Source organism: Labrus mixtus, chromosome 8 (genome assembly GCF_963584025.1).
Source record: "Labrus mixtus chromosome 8, fLabMix1.1, whole genome shotgun sequence".
Lineage (NCBI taxonomy): Eukaryota > Metazoa > Chordata > Actinopteri > Labriformes > Labridae > Labrus > Labrus mixtus.
In genome coordinates this window covers 13,837,147-13,854,926 of record NC_083619.1, presented here as the reverse complement: position 1 = coordinate 13,854,926, position 17,780 = coordinate 13,837,147, and the positions used below count along the sequence as shown (strand labels likewise).

Below are 17,780 nucleotides of genomic sequence, written 5' to 3'. Positions count from 1 at the left end.
GGAATAACATCATAACTCGTAATAAAAACGCATTTCACCAGTGAGCTCTCACATATAATCTGGACCTCGACACTGAAGAAAACAACCAGCCAGCTAACGCGAGCTAGCTACATAGTTAACAGGGTAACTAGTTTAGTACTAATCCCGGATCTCACCTGGAACCGGGTCAACTTGTGTTTTCGTCACCTTTTTCCTCCCTTTGTGCAGGTCTCTTGTTGAAAAACTGTTTCACGAGGGGTGTCGGTAAAATGTTCCGACACTCGGTTTCAGTCTTTCCATTCAGGTTGTCGCCATCTTGTTTACCTCCCCCCTGCTCGCGCTGACAGCCCGACGTTACTGCGTCAAATCAAAGTTTTTTGTTTTTTTTCGTCTTCAGCACATTTAAATTTAAGATCCGTGTCAACACAGTTTCACAACGTTTTGTACCTTTACGATTTATGTGTCAGTTTTCGAAAATTCAAAATTTGTATTTTTTAGGGCGCGACCACAGACTGTAAATATTACCGGGTCTTTTTTTTAACCCTTTAGTATTAAGGTGTGTATTTAACCCTCCTTTTATTTACAACCACTTATGAAGCCCGAGCGATTATAATAAAAAAAATGCATACAGAAATATATATTTTTAACTGGTCATACTTTCTTGCATTCTATGACCCCTCAACCTACTTTAAAATTTACTAGCATTAAACCCAGACATTCAATTGCACAGATCTGCATCCAACATACTTCTTCATCTGAGTCTCAGACAAAATAATTGTATTACATAACCTGAAATGTTTTAATGAAGCATTATGGATTTAACAATGAATGTGAAATGTAAATAAAAGTTAGTTGTAACCCTACATCCCACAAAAAAAATAAGTAAAACTGATGATGCTGTAGTCAACACTAGAGTAGCTCTTGCTTAGCTGGGATTTCGGAGTTATAATTATCCTGTGTAAGCCCCCTGGGGAATGGCAAAGTGAAGGTCTGATTTCACTGATCTGTCACCCTCTTCAACACTGGCTGGTCAGCTTGAGTCAATGACTCACTGCAGTCTGGAGGCACAGGAAAGGATACTGATGGCAGGGAACAAAATAATTGGTTGACCACAGCCTTAGGTTGAATACCTGCACTTTTGAAACAGGTATATCATAAACAAGGCAACTTGATCTTAGCTCCTCCTGATTTCCTTATTAACAGTAAATAAACACACGAGTGCAGTAGTTATAAGACAAGTGTGTGGCGACTTCACATTTCTGTAGGATGCCTTTTTTATTTGGAGCATTGTAGCATTTAGTGAAAAGAAGCAAATATTGATACAACACACTGTGGAAAATTATATAATTTGAGAATCATACAGAAGATTGTGTAATAATACAGTACTATGATATTTATTTAAAAATGCAATTTGAAACCAGCTTTGAAGGGGATTAAGATGGTAACAGACAACAGAGGGAAATCCTTAAGGCTTCAGGCAATATAAGTGTACATGGAAGTTGTTACAGTATTACATTTAAGTTGAAAGAAATGCAGAATAAGTTTATCAGTTATTTAGGGAAAACATTTAACTTTTTTTTCAACCAAATGAAACTTCAAATATAATGGAGAATACACCTTATGTTTCTACTTATCTCCACACACACTTTCAATTTAAAAATTTCTATTGAGCAGCAGTCTGCATAGGATAACAGAGCCGAGCTGTGGCAGCTGCAGAAAACAGCCTTTAAATTATGCTACAAAAAAAAGAGAGTGCGAAAAGTATAAACGGGAAAAATCCTCCTTATCAGTAATACGGTCTTCTGGGATTATTCTGTGGAAACAAAGAAGAAACATTAGATTCAATGCTAATACCTTGCAGTACAACTCTGAAACATTTGAACTGTTTCTTTATACATTAACTTACAAACTCAAAACTACTGCCAATATCATTAGAAGAATATGAAACATGTTACCAGTGGGTTTGGCCTGAAGCGGTACGCCAGCATCATCCTCTTTCTGTAAGCATCATATTCATCGTCATTTTTGGTGAGCACAGCCGGACGGTCGACTCCAAAGCCAGCTCCATCGACTGCTGTGGTTCCCCTGAAGTGGGACAGACGGAGGGACACACAAAATGAATGTGTTCTTTTTGTATTCTCTGTTAAGCCAACAAAATACTACTGTTTCTCTTGGTCTATCTGGATAAAGAAAAACCAATATAATTACAGCCCCCTTTTCAAAGTGGACATTTTGGCATGTCGCAGAAGATAAAGCAAAGGTGTGAATAATACAACCTCCATTTTTTGCTGCTATGTCAAAAAGAAAGAAACAATAACTTTAAATATCTTATGAGTTGTTAAAAAAAATCTGTTCAAAAAGTGCAACCATAAATAGATTTCATAGCCAACTGAAGATAAGCTACTCTTGTGAAACTGGCTATTGTTGTGTAATAGAAAAATGTTTGTCCACAAAATAACAGTAGCTCCAACTGAAAGTGCAGACCATTCAGAGATCCACAGTAACAAACATGCATTCACGTTAAAAAAAACTCTATTGCAGAGGAAGTGATGTGTTGCATGTAAAGTATTGAACAGTAAATGTTACACAGTAAGTAAAATATGTCTCGATGTACATATTAAGATGATCATACAATTTAAATTTAGGAAAAAAGGAAGAATTGTATGTAACAGTATTATTAGATGAGATACATTAACATACTGGGATAAGATAAGATATCTTTATTGTCACTGTACAAGTTCTGTGATGCAGAGAGTCAGTGGGCGTCGCTTCTGTGAGTGAGACTGCTCTGTGGTAGAAGCTGTTTCGGAGTCAGGTCGTGTGTGTGTGTACAGCACCCTGTAGCGCTTGCCAGAGGGCAGGGGGGTGAACATGGCATGTGCGGAGTGTGTGATGTCACGGATGATGACTGTTGCCTTCCTGGTGCAGCGTGTCTTGTAAATGTCCTCTACTCTGGGGAGCTGGGAGCCAGTAATCCTCTCTGCGGTCCTGATGATGCGCTGGAGAGACTTCCTGTTTTCTAGAGTGCAGCCAGAATACCACGCTGTGATACAGTAGGTGATGACAGACTCAATGGCTGACCTATAGTAGTTTACCAGCAGCTGTTGTGGAAGTCGTGCTTTCTTCAGGCACCTCAGGAAGTGGAGCCTTTAGAGTCCTTTCTTGGCCATCGCTGCGGTGTTTACGGACCAAGTTGCGTCCTGGCTGATGTGGACACTGAGGTACCTGAAGCTCTGCACGACCTCCACTGTCTCACCGTTGATGTTTATGGGGCGGTGGACGCCTCATAAAGTCGAGGATCATCTCCTTAGTCTTCGCCACGTTGAGGATCAGGTTGTTGTCCTGACTCCAGCTCTCTAGTTTCTCGACCTCTGCTCTGTAGGCTGACTCATTGTTGTTGTTGATCTGATTCTCAGCTTGTGGGCACTCAGCACCAGCGCACCTGGTGGGTCCCGTTGCAGTGTCAGTGGTGAGATGTTGTGACTGTCCCTGCAATCAAACCTGGCAAAGAAGCGGTTCAGATCTTCGGGTAGGGATGGGTTGGCAGCGTGTGTTGGGCTGCTGTTGTTGGCTGCATAGCCTGTTATTGTCTTGATGCCCTGCCACATGCGTCGGGAGTCAGAGCTGTTAAAGTGCTCCTCTATACGCATTTTGTAGCACCACTTCGCTTCTCTGATGCCGTTCCTCAGTTTGGACCTGGCTGATCCCCTGTGCGGAAAGCAGCATCACGAGCCTTTAACAGGTTAACCACAGCTGCATTCATCCACGGTTTGCAGTTGGGGAGTGTGCGTATGTTCTTCTCTGTGGTTACGTTGTCCATGCAGAAGGTGATGTAGTGCAGCACAGATGAGGCATAGGTGTTCAGGTCTGTGTGGTTGTTGAATGTGGAAGTCTGTTTGAAGAGGTCCCAGTCTGTCTCATCGAAGCAGTCCTGTAGTCTGGCCATGGCTTCTTCAGGCCAGACCCTGATGGTGCGAACTGTGGGCTTAATCCTTGCAATGAGAGGTCTGTATGCAGGGGTCACAAGCAGGCTGATGTGGTCAGACCGGCCAAGATGGGGGGGAAGGCGAGGCTTTGTAACCCCTTGCTATGTTGCAAATGGATGTGCTATGAATGTCATTCTTTATTAACAGCCACTTACTGCTCCAATTATTACACAGCAAGGTAATGCCTAAAGATAAACCGATCTCGTGCGAGAGAACATTTAACATGGCCATGACTCAGTGAAAACCAGATGTACATAAGAAGACTGCTCACTTGTTAACAGGTGCCGTGATGCCCTTTCCATCACTGCCCAGACCTTCACCTTCCTTCCAGCCCATCTTCATGAGCATTCGGAAACCAAGATTCTCCACCGTCAACTTAAACTCTTTGTACTCAGAGTAGTCTGGATCCCGGCCCTCCTGCAACACACAGAGAAGGAGAGAGGAGAGATTATTGATGACATGATTTTCTGCTTTTTCTTTTGATGACATTGAAATTACTAAACACTGCCTGTCACCTGAGTCTGTTCACTAAAGTATATTCAAGTACAGAGTTTTAATTTGATTGATTTAGAACTCATATGGTGTGTTTTATTTTTATTTAACAGTTACATCTTGACTTCAAAGTGAAGTCATCTTCAAAACTGTTTTTAATGACAATTCCCAATGGTTGTGTAACAGAAAATCCCTCTCTATTAGGCTTCAGAAAATGGAAGAAAAACTGACCTTGAGTGCCTTGAAGGTCTCCATAAACTTCTCCAGCTCTTCCGGGGGCAGGAAGTCCCCTATAAAGTGTTTCCCTTTCCCCATTTCTGTCAGGGATTCGGCCCACTCTGGAACAGAACAAACAAATGTTTTTTTTTTTTTTTTGTTTTTTTTTACAGTAACAGTTGATCACTTAATAAGGACTTCTTATCAAACACCCACTGATAAACAACAATTCCTGATAGTGGTGGTCATTGTTACCTCGGGTCTTTTCCATTTCCATCTGTCGGAGACGATGCTCCCAGGTGCCGGCCTGCTGGTCCACCTCTTCATCGCTGTCATATTCATGTTGATGGTCTCTCATGGCCTTATCCCACATTGACTGCATCTCTGCCATTGCACGCTTGTGTTTAATGATAATGTCATACATTTCTTGCATCTAGAGAGTGTGAGAAACAATAACACAGAGACAGGAACATGTTTACTAAGATGGTAATATACAGGGCACAATAGTCCTTAACTATTGGTGTGAATAACTTGATTCTATTTCTATTCTAAAGACAAGTTAAATAAAAAACAATTGCCGAATATATGTCAAAAAATGTTTTTACATTCCTTAGTTATATTGGGAGTTGATTTTGTTTTTACCTCTTGCTGCTCTTTGATTTGTTTTTTCTGTTCCTCTGAGAGTTCTGTCACTCCTACCAGACCAAGAGGCTTCCCCTTTTTATAACCGAGACTTTTTAGCTCATTAACTGAAAGAAACATCACAACAAAGTTTAGTACTTATAAATGCATGACCTAATAGTTGAATGAAAATAACAAAGGAAAATGTGATTTGCAGAACATTGTTTGAACAATAAGCAATACTTGCCACTATTTTTGTATTCTTATTCGGAAATTGTTGACAGTACCAATATATATATATATATATATATATATATACTATAATCAGTTTTTTTGTTTTTTTTTACTGTAATCACTGTATTTTTTTGACTATTTCAAGTATGAACATGTATGTGAAAATCCATGACAATGTTATCAGTTACAAAAATATATTCTCGATGCATTCTACAAGGCTTTTACTCAGATTAGGTTAATGCAAAATTCTCAAAAGAATAAAGTGCCAATTTGCACATATTTTTGTGTGTGTGTGAAGTGCTACTTCAAGTACCAGAGAGGGCGGGTGTGTTAATGTCTTGAACAATCTCTGGAGGGACAACGATGGGAGGAAGCGGCAGCTCCACTTTGTCATCCTCTGACCCCCACCGACTCTTTCTTTTCCGTTTCACAGGTGGAGTTACTGTGTCTTGAGTCTTAGACAGGGAGGTGGGGTTCGGCGGTGGAGGGATTCCCAGTGGTGAGGGTATGGTAAGGTGTGTCCCAGACACTTCTGCTGGAGGTGAGGAGTTCTGAGAGACTGAAGCACGATACTCCTGTACTTTCTCTTTGTAGAAGTGGTAGGCCGGACTTTGGTGGTCATACAAGAAACTGAAGGACAGACAGTGAATATCTTGCGTAAGGTGGCACTTTAAATTATGATACACAGTTAAATACTGTGTACAGTGACTGACCTGCAGGCAGGATTGGCTCGGTTGTGCTCAGCAGCGATGGCTTCCACCTCAGGACCACCCTCTGACACAAACCTTGCCAGCTTCTCGGCCATCTGCAGGGTTTCCGCGTCCACTGGGGGGGAGACTTTAAGCAGCCTATCAGTACTGGGACTCTATTCACACTCAACTACTGTACCGTACTCAACTGGCCCTCACACACCACCAGTCTAGAGCCAATAGGGGATAAGAAGAGGAAGGAGGAGCAAGGGGGACATGGGTGGTGAATGGGGAACTGCATGGATGTGAGGATTTAACTGTAACAAATGAAACTCTAAAATTCCCAGAGCGGCTGCAGTCCACTAGTGGGTACAGTACACCTTCACTGAGAAACCTTTCAGTATCTGCTTGTATAAACTAATGCATATCTAAAGCTTCAGCTAAATCTTAATCGTAGCTAAATCCTCAAAACCTCGCTCTGATTTAACGAGGCCAGTCTAGAGATTAGCAATACAGACCAAGCAATATAAATCACAATTTGTTGGTGGAAGTGGTGTGCCCTCTTTGCAACCTTCAAAGTCCTATTGGAAACGAAAAATGTTCGATTCCAACACAGGAAAATGAGAGGAATACTAAGAAACCACAGCTGTAACTAAAACAACCTCAAATAAGAAGCTGCTTCATGCTGAATCAGTTCAGGACTTCTTAAAATGATTTTACAATTTTACAATGCACATCAGACGTCGGTTAGCATTATAGCTTCTCCAAATTAGAGACCCAAAGGGAGAATCTCATAGGTAAATTATGATAATTTATGAAACACAAAATAAGGGATTCTTCAAGACATTTATTCAAGTCTAGAGTTAACAGAGAGAGAATAATGTGTCTTTTGCCCCTGCTGTTGTTGCCATTGTTTGGTGCAACACCAGTAATGCCACATTTACTCTAGTTTGCAACACTACTCCTCTATTTGGAAAAACAAAGACTAATACAATTCCTTACAATGTCATAAACAGGTCAATGTAACCATAAAAGAAACTGACAAACTGTCCACCCTTTTTCCCCCCCCCGAAACATTTTTGTATAAGTGAGAGGAAATGTGAGATGAATAAAAAAGACACAAATGTGAGTGTGTGAGAAAAGGTAATCTTACCATGATCTGATGTATTCTCCGGGCCGAGTAAATCCTTTCTCAGAACTGCAACTCTATTTTTGAAGTAGAGATACTCCAAGCTGCTTTTATTGTATAAAAATCTAAAGGAAAGGGACAAAAATCAATCAGGTGACTTTGAAACTGCAGTTTGATTTGAGGATTCAAGAGGTTAATTGTCAATCCAGAGCATATAGGATCATGAATTCAATGAGATACTCAGGTTTAGAGGAATAAATTAAATAAAATACAATAGTAACTATATGCAATACAAACTATATATACGATAAAATCAAGTCTATATACAAAGACTTTAAAGTCTGTAAAAGAAAACTGAACAATAAATATTTTGCATAATGTATGTATAAATATGGATATAAGAAAGGGGAATACACTTAGCCAAGTGACCACAATTGAGTAATTAAATCAGGATGACATATATTGTCTTCTTCACTTACGCGAAAACAGGATTGTCTTTGTAGTCCTCTCTGGCCTTTCTCTCCAGCTCAGGTCCTCCCTCTGCCACAAAGGAGGCCATCTTATCGATGATAAGTTTAGTGTCTGAATCCTCTGGGGGAGAAACTTTAAGCAGGCTATGAGTACAATTACTCTAAGGACACCTTTGATAAATGCCACTCACAAGGCATCTGTGCCATAGGAGTAGACAGAAGATGCACTGAATTGTCCAAGCCATGTCGCTGGCCAGATTTATACTGAAAAACACAGGCCTTGAATTACCTTTCATCTCTAAGAATCTGGAGTAATCAGCCTCTTCTTCCTCTTCATCATCGTCTGGAGAACAAAACACACTCGGTCTCTGGCTGACGACAGGATTCTTCTTTGTCTGCGAGTAGTTCTTGAACTGACTAAGCATGCTACTGACTCCAAGGCCAGGCCTCTTGCCAACAAGAATGCTCTTTTTTTGCAGTGCGTTTCCTCCTGGTGATGGAGCTGAAGTTGAGGGATTAGTGGCATCAGTTGTTGAACCTAGAACAACAAAATCCAGTGCTGGCCTTAAACTAATTGCAGTTATTCTTTCTGTTGAATTGGCAAGTTTTGTTTTACTTGATAGGAGGTTATCAAAAAAGTAAGCAATATTAGTGTGTCCACTGTTAACCCGCTTTTCAGCTGCTATGGTAAATTTTCAAACACAACTGAACTCCACACTAGCATACTACACGTTATAAATACATGACAAAACAAATGTCAGTAATCTTTTCTGTCAAACCGATAAAAGATACTAACCATTTTCTGATTTATCCTTTTGCATCCTTATGAACTGCTGTAAGAAGCTTCCATCATTTGCAAACTTGTTTGAATTAGGTCCTTGAAGACTGGGAGAAACACTGGGAACAGAGTTGTCTTTATTAATATAATATTAAGTCAATATTGTTAAATAAAGTATTCACACAAAACAATAGTGACTGACAGCACCAGGCATTGCTGTACTTTCCATTAATTGAATGTTCACTCTGTGTTTATGTCGTTGTAGGCAGATATTGGTACCTTGGAGGCAGAGGTTTGTTTACAGGTTTTACATTCATTTTTGCTTGCTCAGCCATTCTTTCCTCGATCTCTTTCTTCTTCTGGGCTATCAGCTTCTCTTGACGGAGAATATTTAAGTTCATCTTCTTTTTCTGGGGCTGTTCAGGTTTAGACTTCCATCCTCCTCGACCTGAAAAAAAAAAGATACAAATCTGAATACAACAAACAACAACAACAACAACAAACATGTTATAACAGGCAGATAGTGTTGCAGAATGACCTTTTCTGACCTGCTTCCTTTCAATTATTTTGGATTGTCCCCCAAATATTTAACATTTCTGTGTTTTCAGATGATTAATGTACACGAATAATATTCTAACTTTGCGATACAAAAAAGCAAACAACAAAGCTAGTCTTGATAACACATGTTAAGCCTTTGAATGTGATGGGTGACTGTGGGTATGCAGCCTGTATTTAAAGATAAGGTCAGTATATAAAAGGTAAAGCTTTAATTAACAGGGGGTCTAGTTTCGCTTAGCCAGCAACTTGCTAACGTTGAACTGCTAACAAGAAAACTGTCGAACGGCTTCATAAACTATCTATCATCTCAGCAAGGGAAAGCTGCTATAAACAGGACCATCATTTTAGCCCAAGTTGATATTAACCTGAATCGCTGTAATCCATGGTCTTGGTAGGAGGACAATATATTCCAAAAGAATCTCACAAACTCAAGTAAGGCCTTCACTGCTACAGTTGCAGTTTACAGATAGCTTAGCCTGCTAGCACAAATAAGAGCAAGACTTCCGGTCACAGTGTTTCAAGAATAAAACGCTTAAGTTAATACATCCAGGTAGAGCTACACAGGACGCCAGATGCTGATTAAGTTTTTAGCTTTCGCACAATTCTATATATATTTTTGTATAAGATAAAGTTTATACTGTCGTGTTGCGTGTAAATTATTCCCACAGACGGTTCATAGAGCATTTATGTGTGCCTTTTATTGCCGTTTTCACCTACATGACAATCCCTGTAGTAGAACGCTCGTTAACTCAACAACTTCCTGTTACGAACGTGTGTCCTTCAAAAATAAGAGCACATTGTAATACTAACAGATTACACCACATATACCAGCCTGCACTATATCTCAGAAATACTGATTTAAGTACTAAAATTATTTAACCACAAATACACAGGTGACACCTGAATAAACCAGGAGTATCTGTTATGAAAGCCCAAAGAGCAATATTGACATGCACATCGTACAGATTTTACCCCTCATTACAGCTTCACAAACATTTGCACATGATACGGAAATTGAGTCTATTACATTCATATTCAGTCATTTCTACACAGTTTATGTTACGGTGTTCTACCTAATGGCATAGAGTTTAATTGCCAATTTTATGTCCTCATTTAGAACTTTAATATGGCTGTGAATGTTAAATTAAAGTGATTCATATTAACAGATAAAGACAGATTAAGACATCCTATGAGGGGAAATCACAGAGACTATACAGTGTCCACTTTTAATAACAATAACTCTTTCCAGTGTAGTTACTGTGTAATTTTCAATTATTGTATTTTTTTTATTTAACTGATGTAAATATGTTTGATTTGATTTTTAACTTCTATTTTTATTTTTAATAATTATTTCCCGTCCCGTTTTCTTGAGCTGCTTTAATGCACAAATTTCCCCCACGGGGGATCAATAAAGTTTATCTTTATCTTTATCTTTGGCATTGTATTGCTCAGCACAATCTAAGTAAATTCAGAAACAGTTAAGCTTTCGAAAAAGAAAAAGAAAGAGCTTCTAAACCTAAACTTAAAATGTGACATTATACTTTAAAACCGAATCGACGTTTTAATGTCAGAACATCTCGCCTTTGTTTGAATGTAAAACCGGAATTCGTCTGCTTGAAGCTACCATGGTAACGTTCATTTGGCGTTCGCATGTTTCCGTCATCCGGGTACTTCTACTACTGTAAAGTATCTACTCAATCTGTCAGTAAACAGTACCTACTATCCGTGCTGTCTACTGTTTAGTACCTACTATTCAGTAAGCGCGCACAGTAGGCAGATATTTGTTCCTACTTCTTCTGATTCATTCAGTAAGGAAGTGGCGTCATTTACGTTACCCGAACCGGCCGCTTTCACCCGTTTTTTATTTAATTTTTAATTTGTTAGCTTTATTCTAGAGTAATGCGCATATACAGTCAGGTAAACAAAAAAAACAATATCACAAGTAAAAGACAGATTAAATAACTAAATAACATACAGTACATAAAGGAAAGTACAAATGAAAGACAGTGATATACAGAATATAAAGTAAAATAAACCAATAAAGACGCATTTAAATAGTGAAATCATTATTTAAATAGAGGGGGAAATGTTTTATAATAATGCAGACATTTGTTAGATTTTTTGTTGTTAACTTAAGGTAGCGATTTCAGTCGGGACTTTAAATTAATATTAAATTAATCAATGCTCGTTTTGTTTTGATTTGGAGGCGCACGTGAAGTGACGAATTACGTTTAATTTCCGCGCAGGGTCTCGAGTTCTGTTGTCCCTCGTCGCTACCCGTATGTACCGTTCAGCTGCTCTCCTACTTAGAAATGGCTGAAGCTCCCCCACGGCCCTGCCGCTTCTTTTGTCACCGGTGTTCAGCAGAGATTTGTCCGCGTTTACCGGTAAGGACTGTGGAGAAATGTTTGTCCACACAGACAGTGATAAGTAACATTTGGTCGTTACTTGTGTGCGTTTTTTGGCGGACATGCAGTCACGTCTGCTGTTCAGCTACGCTAGTTAGCTACCCTCAATGGCAGCAGCTGTATAGTATTGTAGTGTTTAAGTTCCCTGTTACACTCGCATTATGGTCTTTTGTTAGACAACGGGTTTTAAATGTTGCTAGATAGAGTCTGTTTCGGCTGTTTGATACGCATTATAGTGGTAGCGTCAGTCAGCTAATAGAAGAAAGCTCAGGTTCACTTTTTTTAGTACGATTACGATTGTGTTCTGAAGCTATATTCAAGTGTCTGTTTGATTCAGTGATTAAAACATGTCTTTTATTCATCACAAGGCTTATTGTAACCGTGTCGTGTGTATACCCTAAAGGTATAATCCCAGTAATCATCTGCCGCCTGCCACAGCAGTCTGTTGTCAAGCCATTCATGAGAAGCTTCTTGAATGTTAGAGTAACTTTAACGTAACTAAGAGCCAGTCAGCTGCTAGAACTGCAATTTACTGTCCCATTCAATTACTGATTATACATTATAATAATGTGTTTTTATACACGAAGACTGCAGTTTGTGGTTCTGTCGATTCAGTCATCTGAAGAGGCTTTAGTACATTTTAAGTTTCTGTATTTTAATCTTTTCCATAGAGTTATAATTCTAGAAAGAACATTCAAGAAAGCAAAATACAAGCCAATAGCAGCACAACTGGAAAAATCTAGAAAGAGCATCAAGTTTACAAACAACATTTCTCTCAAATTTGTTACCCCAACTAGAGAATGATTTTTTGGCCAAGTTGTTGAATTACAGTGCATAAGAGCATATTTACAGTATATGGTTTTAACAAGTTGTTTCTGACAAACAGACAACTTTGTGTATGTTTGTTACAATGTTGACAAACTAAATACATATACTGTATATCTTGACTGTAGGACTACACTTGTCCACGCTGTGAATCTGGTTTCATTGAGGAACTTACTGAAGAAAGAAGGTACAGAGACCTATTGTGTACCTCATTTTATCAATTTGATTTTCATCTAGCTCTCTGAGTCTTAGACTTTTACTGTCCTTACCTTACCACTTTGTTCATTCAGTACGGAAAATGGGTCCGCATCCACATCGTCTTCCAGTGATCAGAACCGCCCAGCCTTTGAGGTCAGTTTGACTTTTTAAATCTTCTGGTACATGAAAACGTACTGTCCATCTAGTTCTTTGATGCTGACATAGTCTCTGTCTTTTCTATCAGAACATTGATCACCAGCACTTATTTACATTTCCCTCTGGGTATGGTCCCTTCTCGTTTGGGATTTTTGATGAAAACTTCGACCTTCGAACACGGCTACCCACAGAGGACAACAGAGAGGCAGAAAACAGGAGAGAAAGGGAAATGGCGTCACGGCAACGATACAGTGCAAGGCAACCCCGGGGTCGGCACGTTCCTCGACGACAGGGTACGCGCCATGAAGGAGTGCCCACATTAGAGGGGTGAGACTTTTTCAGCAGTACAGTGAGTGTGGGAGGTTTATCTGGGACACAAAAGGATACGGGTAAATAATAACTTCTTGACCAATATTGATTTTAGTTTTGTGTTTAGATACTTCTAAACGTGATGTGGAAATTTGGTTTAAAAAGTGCTTGGAAAATTAAATTTGATTTAAATTGTTATTTCCCTTAACAGCATTATCCAGCAGCTAGTAAATGGAATTATAGCACCTACAGCCATGCCAAATATCGGAATGGGCCCTTGGTAAGTATAAGAAACTGTGCTCTGTTTTTAGATTCCGATATTACTGTTGCTGTGTTTTTATTTACCATGTTGTTGTCTTGCAGGGGAATGCTACATTCCAATCCAATGGACTATGCCTGGGGGGCCAATGGTCTTGATGCTATCATAACACAGGTATAAAAAGTGATATTTTTTTCATGATGGAGAGTTTGATATTTCTGAATCATGTTATCATTTACTTCTTAGATAAAAATGTGACTTATGGATCAGAAGTCCCGTAGGGCATTTCTTCATTTCAAAACGTGTTGACAGTAAACACACAGCATTTCTCAAATTGCATTTCTGCAGCTGCCAATAATTCATTCTTTAAATCAGACTTCATATATAAAAGAGTTGTCACTTTCAAATTTAAAAAAAATGCTTTCAAATGCAGAAGGGCCATTTTTTGGTACAAATTTTCCTTTTTTTAATTGTAGTTATTGAACCAATTTGAAAACACGGGTCCCCCTCCTGCTGACAGGGACAGGATAAAGAGTTTACCGACCATCTCCATTACAGAGGAACATGTGGGTAAGTCTCGTTCTCACTTTTTTTTATTCCACGCTCTCACTTATTGACTCTCAAACCATTCTGTTCCCGAAGTAACGAGAACCAAACAGATCGGAAAAGTTCTTTTGAATGACCTTGACATACATGTCCCTACAACCTTGTTGACATAACTCGTAAAAAGTAAACCCATGCATTGCATTTCTCAGACAATAATCACCCTCTTAAAAAGTGCTTTAACATGTTTGTGCGATCTTTACTAAATGTTTATATGAACCTCTACTTGGATTGTTGTCAGTGGTATTGCAGTAAAGTGCCTGAAAATCTGAATTGAATCGTACACTGCAATTTCCTTAACTTCCTTAACTCAAACAAACAGAATCTGTGGGGTCAGAATTTTCCATGCAGCTGACACTTGTGACCATGGGTGTCACACACACACACACACACACACACACACACACACACACACACACACACACACACACACACACACACACACACACACACACACACACACACACACACACACACACACACACACACACACACACACACACACACACACACACACACACACACACACACACACACGCGCTAACAGTTTGTGGTTTTCTGTTTGTGCAGGTGCTGGTTTGGAGTGTCCGGTGTGCAAAGAAGACTACAGCGTTGAGGAGAGTGTTAGACAACTGCCATGCAATCATTTATTTCACAATGACTGTATAGTACCGTGGCTTGAACAGGTATGTAAATATATCAAAAACATCCGTTAGTATGATATCAGACATTGATTTAGGATTGAGAAGGTATCAGCTACATCAGCCTGAATCAGCCATTTTTCTGATGATTGAACCGAAGCATTTAACTTCCTCTTGGGATAGGGTACACATTTTCTAAACCTTTAAATACTGTACAGTATAAAATGAAAATATAACACTTGGTTGAATAAGAACAATCATAACATTTCAACATAGACACCAAATGAAAGGGTTTGATTTGTTTTCTTAATAAAATCATTGTGGTGTCTTTGGAGGATGGATTGTCCTTTCCTTTGCCCTAACCATTCTGCAGCGAGTGCAGAACATCAAATTTTTTCTGCTGATGTTTATAGATAACATGCGACCAAGATACATGACATTCCACATTTTGTTTAACCTACGAAGCACATGAAGCACTTAGATAAAAAAAGAAAGACAATAAAAAGAAAAGGAGGGAAATAAAGTCTTGTTCACTTTGACACATGCACAAGATTTAGAAAACATACAGAACAATTTCAGAAAAAAAGGTTCAACACAATAATACAACAACACCAATATATTCCAAAACTTAGCAGCACCATAAAATGCTTTTCTTAGACTTAGACTTTCTTTATTGTCATTCAAACTTGTACTTTACAGTGCAGATAAGAACGAAATTTAGTTGCATTTGACTCATTAGTGCAGGATAAAAACAGCAGCAAGTATTCACATAGAAAAATAAGGTGCAGATATAAATAGATATAAAAATAAAAGCTATGTATAAAATTTCTATACAGATAAATATATTGCACGTTTGTGATGTATGTTATATTGTATTTTACAGTCCAGTGAGGTAGTCCTGTGTGGGGGTTTGAGGGGGAATGGAGGGATTATTTTTTTATGTTCAAAAGTCTTATGGCCTGTGGGAAGAAGCTGTTACAGAACCTGGAAGTTCTGCTTCGAAGGCTGCGGAACCTCTTTCCAGAGTCCAGCAGTGAAAACAGTCCTTGGTGGGGGTGGGAGGTGTCTCTGCTGATTTTCTGAGCCCTGGTCAGGCAGCAGATTTTCGGTGTCATCACAATATTAACATGCTCAATAAAGACATCACAGTAGCCTAAATGAAATGCACTGAATAGAAAAACAATTATTTTCTGTTGTCCGTTTCCTGTGGACTACAAAGTTGTTTGGCACAGAGGCTGAGTGAGGGGACAAGAGCAAGACAAATGTGGTTGATGAGATCATTCTGTTGAAATAACAGCAACTATGCTATTTGGAATTATTTTGGCTTTATGAGAGACAAAGTGTTCCAAACCAGGTACTAGATAAACATTACAAACAAACTCTAAGTTATAACTGGTGTGCACTTAAATATTATTCATATTGAGTTTGTTATTGTTTGAACATTGGTGTTACACTTTACAGATTTTCTTTACATCAGCACCACCTTATAGGCCTGATGTGTTTTCAAAGTTAAATACGTAGCAATCATTTTATATTAAATACGATTGTGTGTTCATTCATGTCACTTTGTAAATATATTGAAAATACTTCACATTTTAACAAAAGTCTCTGTCCTTCATATTTCCTGCAGCATGATACGTGTCCTGTGTGCAGGAAGAGTCTTAGCGGACAGAACACGGCCACAGACCCGCCAGGGTTATCAGGAATGAACTTCTCCCCCTCCTCCTCATCCTCTTCCTCCCCCAGCTCACCTAGCAATGAGAACGCTGCCAGCAACTCATAGAATTTTACCTTCAAGGCCACCTCACATCTGAGAAAATCTCACAAAACAAGTGAAGCAGGCCACAGCGACTCCTCTCTACAGCTGAGACCAGGACAGCTGTCTGTTTCAATTCAAGAGGACAATATCGAGGTGAACTCTGAATCTGTTGCTGAACTGATGCTGGGCACAGCTCCTGCTGCTATACTAGCGGCGTTCTCAGGGGGTGGGACAGGGCAGTGGTAAAGAAGGCTCCAGAGAGACTGAATAGTGATAATAAAGGTAAGCTTGTACCAAGAACTGGAGTAGAATTTGAACTTGAGTGGGCTTCTTCATGATGGAGATGTTTATTTGCCAAGAGGCGGAAAAATATTTAATAGACAAGAGACGAAAAGCTCTTTTTTTAATAAAAACATTTCCTGTGGTGGCAGAGTACATACTGTAGGTGTGTAGTTAGAGAATTCATCTTGAACTGTCAGCTGCTGTACGGCTAATGGATCAACTCAAACCTTGCAGAAAGGGAACTAAGTGTATGCAACAGATTTAATTTAAATTTATTTGCAGCTTTATTTTTTATTTTGCACAAAAATTCTGTCTGATGTTGAGAATGTGAAGTTTGGGAAACTACTGAACAAAAAAGGGATATTTCTTTTACTTTTTTTTTGCATTGAATGACTTTTAAGACTTTTTTTTTTATAAGATTCTTTTTATATCACAGCTTGATCCAGTGTATTTGGTGTATTTTGACAAGGTAACGATGCGCATAGCTCAAAACTGACTCATTATTGAATGCTTTCCTGAGATTGATCGATGTAAAAGGAAAAACAAGACAAAAAAGGCATGGGATTATCTTACCTCTATGGAACTGACCAAATGTGTTTCACAAAACAAGTGTTTATTATTTTATTTACTGATTTTTCGTACAGTCACAATAAAGTGCTAAAAAACTGTTTTCCCTGCTAAGTATGTGCAGTTCAAAAATGTCTCAATAATAATTATGGATTACTCAAACTACAGAGTCCTGACAACGATACCTGGGCCTGTGGTATCTGCAAAGACCAAGCACCCATCCCAACCATTATTAAATAAATAAGCCCACTGTGCTTACATGTGGAAATGAAGTTAACACAAAACTGCAGTTAGAGGTAAACAGAGTTTCAATTAACAGATCATCCTGGGAATCGGCCACATTGTCTTATCACCATCCAGCTATCTGTCTGAATAATTAGGATAACTAATCACAACTTAGCCTTGTGTTTACTTCAAAGTCCCAAACACAACCACGCTCCAAGACTGGTGAGTACTTTTACCTAAGCACTGTAAGACTTGCCTTTGTGACGAAGCACAAACTTAATCTTGATATAAGTCTTAGAGTTCCTACATTAAAGTAGCATGTCAGACCTGCTGTTCTCAAGGTTGATCAAAGTCACATTTTAAGACATTCACAGTGAGCCTGACAAAATGTTTAAC

The 17,780-nt window shown here is 39.0% G+C and overlaps 2 protein-coding genes across 2 annotated transcripts; one reads left to right on the top strand and one right to left on the bottom strand.

Moving 5' to 3' along the window:
* Positions 1 to 1,206: 1,206 nt before the first annotated feature.
* sugp1 (SURP and G patch domain containing 1) lies at positions 1,207 to 9,670 on the bottom strand. Its single transcript, XM_061044487.1, has 14 exons — positions 9,518 to 9,670; positions 8,874 to 9,042; positions 8,613 to 8,713; positions 8,106 to 8,354; positions 7,826 to 7,949; positions 7,371 to 7,471; positions 6,242 to 6,365; positions 5,842 to 6,158; positions 5,316 to 5,422; positions 4,929 to 5,106; positions 4,689 to 4,795; positions 4,237 to 4,382; positions 1,935 to 2,064; positions 1,207 to 1,792 (listed from the first exon to the last, which is right to left on the bottom strand). The coding sequence occupies exons 1-14, from the start codon at positions 9,534 to 9,536 to the stop codon at positions 1,766 to 1,768; spliced, it is 1,899 nt and encodes a 632-aa protein (XP_060900470.1). The 5' UTR covers positions 9,537 to 9,670; the 3' UTR covers positions 1,207 to 1,765.
* Positions 9,671 to 11,390: 1,720 nt separating this feature from the next.
* LOC132979038 (E3 ubiquitin-protein ligase RNF126-like) lies at positions 11,391 to 17,262 on the top strand. The gene is made up of 9 exons (XM_061044486.1): positions 11,391 to 11,539; positions 12,514 to 12,572; positions 12,676 to 12,736; positions 12,828 to 13,066; positions 13,260 to 13,328; positions 13,412 to 13,481; positions 13,784 to 13,877; positions 14,481 to 14,596; positions 16,182 to 17,262. Exons 1-9 carry the CDS (start codon positions 11,465 to 11,467, stop codon positions 16,332 to 16,334), a joined length of 936 nt encoding a protein of 311 aa, XP_060900469.1. The 5' UTR covers positions 11,391 to 11,464; the 3' UTR covers positions 16,335 to 17,262.
* The last annotated feature ends 518 nt before the right edge of the window (positions 17,263 to 17,780 follow it).